Source organism: Scylla paramamosain, chromosome 34 (genome assembly GCF_035594125.1).
Source record: "Scylla paramamosain isolate STU-SP2022 chromosome 34, ASM3559412v1, whole genome shotgun sequence".
NCBI classification, from domain to species: domain Eukaryota; kingdom Metazoa; phylum Arthropoda; class Malacostraca; order Decapoda; family Portunidae; genus Scylla; species Scylla paramamosain.
The window spans coordinates 410,001-417,500 of record NC_087184.1 but is presented as its reverse complement, the minus strand read 5'-3'; the positions used below and the strand labels follow the sequence as shown (position 1 = coordinate 417,500).

The 7,500-nt window shown below is 43.1% G+C and overlaps 1 protein-coding gene and 1 long non-coding RNA gene across 13 annotated transcripts in view; one reads left to right on the top strand and one right to left on the bottom strand.

Moving 5' to 3' along the window:
- LOC135089988 (uncharacterized) overlaps window positions 1-7,500 on the bottom strand; it is a 15,669-nt gene that overhangs the window by 3,502 nt on the left and 4,667 nt on the right. For 9 of the 12 annotated variants that reach the window (XM_063986176.1, XM_063986175.1, XM_063986174.1 and 6 more), the window contains 2 exons: window positions 6,952-7,500; window positions 5,712-5,875 (listed from right to left, as the gene is read on the bottom strand). The exon at window positions 6,952-7,500 is cut by the window's right edge. In XM_063986176.1, coding sequence (XP_063842246.1) covers window positions 7,089-7,500 — 412 coding nt within the window. In that variant the 3' untranslated portion in view covers window positions 5,712-5,875; window positions 6,952-7,088. Of the gene's footprint in view, window positions 293-5,711; window positions 5,876-6,951 lie in introns of those variants that run through there. The other 3 variants (XR_010261708.1, XR_010261709.1, XR_010261710.1) reach the window with 1 other exon arrangement.
- Window positions 2,463-3,164, top strand: LOC135089991 (uncharacterized). The gene is made up of 3 exons (XR_010261711.1): window positions 2,463-2,650; window positions 2,749-2,868; window positions 2,970-3,164. It is a non-coding gene; the product is annotated as an uncharacterized LOC135089991 (long non-coding RNA).

Here is a 7,500-nt window from a genome sequence, read left to right as displayed (position 1 = left end):
GTGCGTAAAGATGCATAGAACATTGATCATCATGATACTATTGAAATGATGTGTCGACTTTTCAATATCCGGTATGGATAATATTGACAGAATGTGGTCAAATTAATATTTTTTGTGTGTGATTATCGAGTAAACAGCTAGCATTATCTTAAATAAAGCATATTACAAGTATAAAAACTGTTGATTTGAACAATGAAAAAAATAAAAAATCACACTGTACTATATAGCATGACACAACCTACTCACTAACATCGTGATATATGGCTCTAGTTTTTTTTTTTTTTTTTTTTTTGGGGGGGGATTTTAGCATCCCTCTCACGAAGCGAGCGACAAGGCAAAGTAATCGAGAAGCAAAACAAACATCTCTCAGGCGATCCTGCTGCTGCTGTAGTGTCCAGCTGCCGTAATCCATTGCTTAGGACGTAGTGGAGATGGGCACCGCACCAACATTCAACTTCTTGTCCAACAACGTGTTTCTTAAGTTGAAGCAGCGCGGCCGAGTCAGGTGTTTGTTTTGGTTAGAGATACACCATTACTATCGCCAGGACACTCGAAGTGCCAATTTTTTTTTTTTTATTAAAATTGCCGTTTCCATAAACTAGGAAGGAGATGTATGTACTTTGGACTTTTGACTGTCACAGACATGTTGCCTTTATATTTACTAAATTAAGACGTTTCCAATCAAGAGTGTATTCATTTGGAAATCTTAAGATGACCAAATAAATCTAAATGCCGATTCACTAGAAAATCAACTTAGATACATTTGTTCATGAAAAGAGTTTGATTTTACTTGTGTTACTACTTAGAAGGGATTACCTAGAAAAATATATTATATAAGCCCATTGCATCTTCATGTAAATAGAATAACACTGTAGGTATATCTGATATTGCTTGTATGTGAGAGAAAGGTTTGGTCTGCCACCTGGTGACAACCACTAGTTATGAAAACTCCCCATTATCTCCTCCTCCTCCTCCTCCTCCTCCTCCTCCTCCTCTTCCTCCATATTCGCTTACTCCTCTTCCTCCATATTCGCTTAACAAACAGCAGCAGACCTAGTGGGCCAAGAGAGGCTGTCTGTCAGGCCCAATTGGAGTCACCAATTTATCGTTCGGTAAACAACAACAGCAGCCCAACCGTGGCCAGGTTCACAGTCAACTTGGGCCGCTGGTTTCGTTTGGTAGCGTCCTAAAATGAGGAGGTGGTAAGCCAACAGGGGCGAATCCCACTCTTTTTGTAAGCTAGTCAACCAAAACACATCCCATTTTGGTAAGCTCAACAATAAATAACAACAGGAACACGAGGAAGAGGAAGAACGCCAAGAGGAGGAGGAAGAAGAACAGCAAGAGGAGGAAGAGGAAGAACAGTAAGAGGAGAAAGAGGAAGAAAAGCAAGAGGAGGAAGAGGAAGAACAGGAAGAGAAGGAAGAGGAAGAACAGCAAGAGGAAGAAGAGGAAGAACAGGTAGAGAAGGAAGAGTAAGAACAGCAAGAGGAGGAAGAAGAACATGAGGAGGGGGGGGAAGAGGAAGAACAGGAAGAAGAAGAATGGGAAGAGGAAGAAGAGGAAGAAGAACACGAAGGGCTATGGAAGGAACACACACACAGCACAGGGGGAGGGAGGGAGGGAGGGGGGAGAGAGAGAGAGAGAGAGAGAGAGAGAGAGAGAGAGAGAGAGAGAGAGAGAGAGAGAGAGAGAGAGAGAGAGAGAGAGAGAGAGAGAGAGAGAGAGAGAGGGAGGAAGGGAGGGAGGGAGGGACAGTAATAACAAAGACAGGACGAAAAACATTGAAAAAAAAAAATAAATAAATAAATGAAATATAATGGTGTAGGTAAGTACATTATGGTGGTTAATAAAAGGTGCTTCTGCAACAAACATTCTAATTGTTTTCTACCTTAAGGAAGAGGAAGAAGAGGAAGAGGAAGGCAGTGAAATTAGTAAGCTTACATTACGGGGGAGTTCCGGAGGGTGATGAAGCTTCCCCGGTTTGATTATAAATTGTTAGTTTCCTTATTGGCGGAGCGTGTTCCAGTGTGTCACGGGGCTGTGTGGGGGACTACTGCTTCACACTGCACACTTACTCATAATAATGATAGTGATAGTGGTAATATGAGTGAGAATATGAGTAATAACAAACAGAAACTTCTCCTAACGATAATAATACGTCACTAAATACACCGAACTCCTGCTCCTCATCCTCCATTTACCTCATCTCTCCACCTCACGTCTTCTCCACTCCTCCATGTGTCCCTCCACCGCCTCCACTTGCTCTCATTTCGCCACAAAACACAGAAAACTGTTCCACTTGTTTACAGTCACCGGGATCACAGTAACCGTCCCCCAATGTTGTTCTCGCGTTCGAATCTGGCTTCTGTTTACTGTTTTGTGGACTTTATTTTGTTGTTGTTTTTTTTTTATTTTCTAAGTCGATAAAGGTTGAAAAATGTTTGATATGTTTTTGCTCGACAAAGTGTAAAATGTTTTGACTGGGAGCCATCAGCACGCCTAATAGGAGATGTGAAAAGTGGCGCGTGTCATCAGCGGTATGTAGAAAGGTGCAACAAGCGTGAGGTGGCAACAATCCACCCTGCCTCTGACTCGGACAGCGACGATCCTCTGCCAGTTCATCCCCACTAAACACAGCAACATTAAAGTAAGTGTCATGAATTACTTTTTATGATTAAATGCCATGATGTTTAATAATCTAGGCTTTTTTTTTCGGAATCTTGATGTTTTTAGCAACCCATCTAGGTTTTTCTATGTTTAGGGAGTGGCAACACTGGTCTGTGTGGCGGGGCCTTGGGGGGGTAAAGTCTTGGCCTGGCCACCCTGCCTGTGACCTGTGGCCTCTTGTTGCTTCACCATGTTAAGGTGGTGTTGTTGTTGTTGTTGACACATCTCTGTACAAGCCCACAATATTATTTGACATCAGATAGTTTGCAACATTTATTAATTGATTTATTTTTTGACAGAGGGTGGTGCTGTGAAGCTGGTGGCACAGGAGCTGACCAGTGCTGCAGGAAGACAGCACACAGCTTCAGTATCTTCCATGATAGTGTTTAAATATACTGTGTTGGTTTGTTTATTAGCAGTCAGATTAATTTGCTTTGCTTAGTCTTCATTTATTCTTTATTTAGTGTTGGCATATATATAATTGTTTAATCTTTTATTTAGATTAATTTTTCCGTGTGTTTATTGTGTTGGCAAATGTCTTCCCCTTTACAAGCTTACTCCTTGTTGTAGGTCAGTTCAAAGTGGAGCATTTTGACTCTTAATACTTGACTCACCGTACTCATCATCAAGCTGTGTCCTGTACTTCGTGTGTAAGCTTCCATATCTTTGAGTCGTGCATCTAATACACTTTTCACTGTTCACCTGCACACGTTGAGCCTCGCCACATTCACGCAGGACGGAACAAAACGAAGCCTGTCCATTTTGTGTGTCCATTCTTTATTCTAGGCACTGTACAAGATGCAGCGTTTGTATATGAGGCGCGCGGTGCAACAACGACGTAACCGAGAAATGGAAGTTTCGAGAAAAACGCGCTCAAAGTTAAACACTGATTGCGCACAATAGGATACCCTTAAATAAGTAAGTATTATACATCATTTGAAAGGTCTTGGGTAGTTCTGTTTGGGGATGTAGGTTTCGAAGTGATAGGTGACGATTTTGGGTGGATGACTTACGCGTTAATTAACGCGTATACCGTAGGTAATAATTTTTTTTTCCCGATATTGTTTTCATTTGTTAATAATGTGTTAGAGCCTATTACACATAGTATTAGGTGAAAGTTTCATGAAGATTGGTACATAAATAAATTTTTTATGATTTTTTTTCCGAGCGTAAAAAATAAAACTTACTCATTACCGGCTCATTACCGGCTCATTACCGCTCGACTTTGAGCCTTAGTACAGGTGCTTAGATGGTCGAATATGACTTGGCCGATATCACCACGAGACTTTTACACCCTTCTACCACACGGAGCAGGCAAAAACACGAAATCTCAAATTTCACGGTTACGTCGTTGTTGGACCGCGCGCCTCAATATGTAATGCTGTGTGTGTGTAAGGGGGACACTTATTGATGAGGGGCTGTGGGGAGTCACTGTGGGGTTCGTAAACATACTGTGGGGTACATACTGTGGGGCTGTGGGCTGTCTGTGGTGAGGTGAGGTGAGAGAGAGAGAGAGAGAGAGAGAGAGAGAGAGAGAGAGAGAGAGAGAGAGAGAGAGAGAGAGAGAGAGAGAGAGAGAGAGAGAGAGAGAGAGAGAGAGAGCGTGGAAACGAGAGGGACAAGCACAGCACATACAACACAGCAAGGACTCAGACAACACAGCCAATGAGATGAGGCTGTTCATGCCACACCAAGAAATGCAGCTTCCCATACACATGTGGTCACCTGTGTACACACACACACACACACACACACACACACACACACACACACACACACACACACACACACACACACACACGGTTTGGTTAGGTTTGTTTGTTTTTAATGTACAAGGGACACCAACCAAGGGCAACAAAAGTCTAATAAAAAAAAAGAAAGAAAGGTCCATTTTTTTGAGGGGTTAGGTTAATTTAGTTTTGTTAGGTTAGGCTAGGTGGTGGTGACAGCCAGCCAGCCAGCCACTCAGCTAGCCAAAGTCAATCAGTCAGTCAGTCAGTCAGCCAGTCAGTCAGTCAGTCAGTCAGTCAGTCAGTCAGTCAAAGTCGGTTGGTCAGTCAGTCAGTCAGTCAGTCAGTCAGTCAGTCAGTCAGTCAGTCAGTCAGCCAGCCAGCCAAAAAGTCAGTCAGTCAGTCAGTCAGTCAGCCAGCCAGCCAAAAGTCAGTCAGTCAGCCAGCCAGCCAAAAAGTCAGTCAGTCAGCCAGCCAGCCAAACAGTCAGTCAGTCAGTCAGCCAGCCAAACAGTCAGTCAGTCAGTCAGCCAGGCAAACAGTCAGTCAGTCAGTCAGCCAGGCAAACAGTCAGTCAGTCAGTCAGTCAGTCAGTCAGTCAGTCAGTCAGCCAGCCAAAGTCAGTTGGTCAGTCAGTCAGTCAGTCAGTCAGTCAAAGTCAGTTGGTTGGTTGGTCAGTCAGTCAGTCAGTCAGTCAGTCAGTCAGTCAGTCAGTCAGCCAGCCAGCCAAAAAGTCAGTCAGTCAGTCAGCCAGGCAAACAGTCAGTCAGTCAGTCAGTCAGTCAGTCAGTCAGTCAGCCAGCCAAAGTCAGTTGGTCGGTCGGTCAGTCAGTCAGTCAGTCAGTCAGTCAGTCAGTCAGTCAGTTAGTCAGTCAGTCTGCCAGGCAAACAGACAGTCAGTCAGTCAGCCAAACAGTCAGTCAGTCAGTCAGTCAGTCAGTCAGTCAGTCAGTCAGTCAGTCAGCCAGCCAGCCAGCCAAACGGTCATTGAGTCCGTCAGCCAGCCAAAAAGTCAGTCAGTCAGTCAGTCAGTCAGTCAGTCAGTCAGTCAGTCAGTCAGTCAGTCAGTCAGTCAGCCAAACAAACAGTCAGTCAGTCAGTCAGTCAGCCAGCCAAAAAGTCATTCAGTCAGTCAGCCAGCCAAATGGTCGGTCAGTCAGTCAGCCAGTCAGTCAGTCAGCCAGCCAGCCAGCAAAACAGTCAGTCAGCCAAAAAGTCAGTCAGTCAGTCAGTCAGTCAGTCAGTCAGCCAGCCAGCCAGCCAGCCAAAAAGTCAGTCAGTCAGTCAGCCAGCCAGTAGTGCACTACTAACCTTTGACCCATACGTAGGCAGCAGCAGCAGCAGCAGCAAAGTCTATCAGGAATAGTACAAAGGTGAGGGTCTCCAGACTATTGGCTGTGGCTCGACTAACGCCACACAGGATAGGAGTAGTCTGCCTTGTCCTCAGCATGTACCAGACACACCCACTACCTGGCCTGTAGTAGTAGTAGTAGTAGTAGTAATTTTTGGGTCAATTTCCAGTCTGTACTATCATGACTATCCCAAACTATCTTTACTATTTTAAACATTACAAATAACCTATCTCTGCTACTATCCTGTACTATCCTGACTTGCATGACTATCTGCCCCCTCCCTCCCCCTGCTTGACTTCTATTGTACTATCCTGACTGACTATGCAGAATTATGCTTGTACTATCCAAACTAACCTATGCTGTACTATCCAGATTATCTTTGTACTATCTTGAATGACTAACCTATTCTGTACTATTCTATCTTACCTATTCCTGTACTATCCAGACTATCTAACCTATCTTGTACTATCCAAACTATCCAACGATGTACTATCTAAACTGACCTAACCTAAACTATTTGTACTATCCAGTGGAACTATTCTGACTATTGTACTATTTTGTCCAATCCATCTCTTGACAACAAAAACAACAACAACAACAATAATAATAGTAATAATAATAATAATTAATAATAATAATAAAGTAAAAAATGCAAAAAGTAATTAATGTAAATGAAAATCTTGCCCCCTAAAAAAATAATTGGGTTTAAAAATAAGAAAATAATATTAATATCATTATTTCTAAAAGTAATAATAATTGTAATAATTTTGAATTGGCTGAAAAAATATCATTAATTATGAGAGAGAGAGAGAGAGAGAGAGAGAGAGAGAGAGAGAGAGAGAGAGAGAGAGAGAGACATTGTATCAGTAGTAAAAATAGTATTAGTGCAATAGTAGTAGTAATATTGTTTAAATCAATCAATCTCTCTCTCAATGTCCCTACGTGTTTCTATCTTTCATTCTCTTCATTTCTCTTTTTCCTGTCTTTTTCCATCACCTATCCCCCCCCCCCCTCTCTCTCTCTCTCTCTCTCTCTCTCTCTCTCTCTCTCTCTCTCTCTCTCTCTCTCTCACCTGGTAGCCGGCCGGTATTCTCTGTGGTCTTTCTCTGACATGGATGGGCATGAAATAATCCAGAGGTCTGGAAAGATAGTAGTAGTAGTAGCAGTAGTAATAGTATCATCGTCATCATCAGACTCACCTGAAGGGAAGATCTTGCTCAAAAATCATATTCTGGAGACCCGTTTCTGCTTTCATACTTCATAAATGACTGGCACCTCGAGGCACTGCGGGAAAGAGAAAATGGGAATAAATTACTCGATTTAGTGAAGTTCCCCCTTAAAACTCCCGAGGCGGAACGAAAACGAGAGCAATTTCAGAGTATTGGAAGGGAGCCTCGCATAAAATGTTTTCTACTGAGAGGTAACACATGATTACGTTCAGCAGTGCTAGGGGGAATAAATTTACTCCTTCAAACTTCCCTGTACAATAATAATTTACATTGTTTTTACAGGGAATAATTGTTTTAGATATACTGAGAGAGTCTGGGATGCGCTGGGACAGGCTGAGATGTACTGGAAGAGGTTGGAATGTACTGGGAGAGGCTGGGATGTAATGGGAGAGGCTGAGATGCACTGGGAGAAGCTGGAATGTACTGGAAGAAGCTGGGATGCACTGGGGGAGGCTGGAATAGACTGGGAGAGGCTGGGATGTACTGGGAGAGGCTGGGATGTACTGGAAGAAGCTGGGA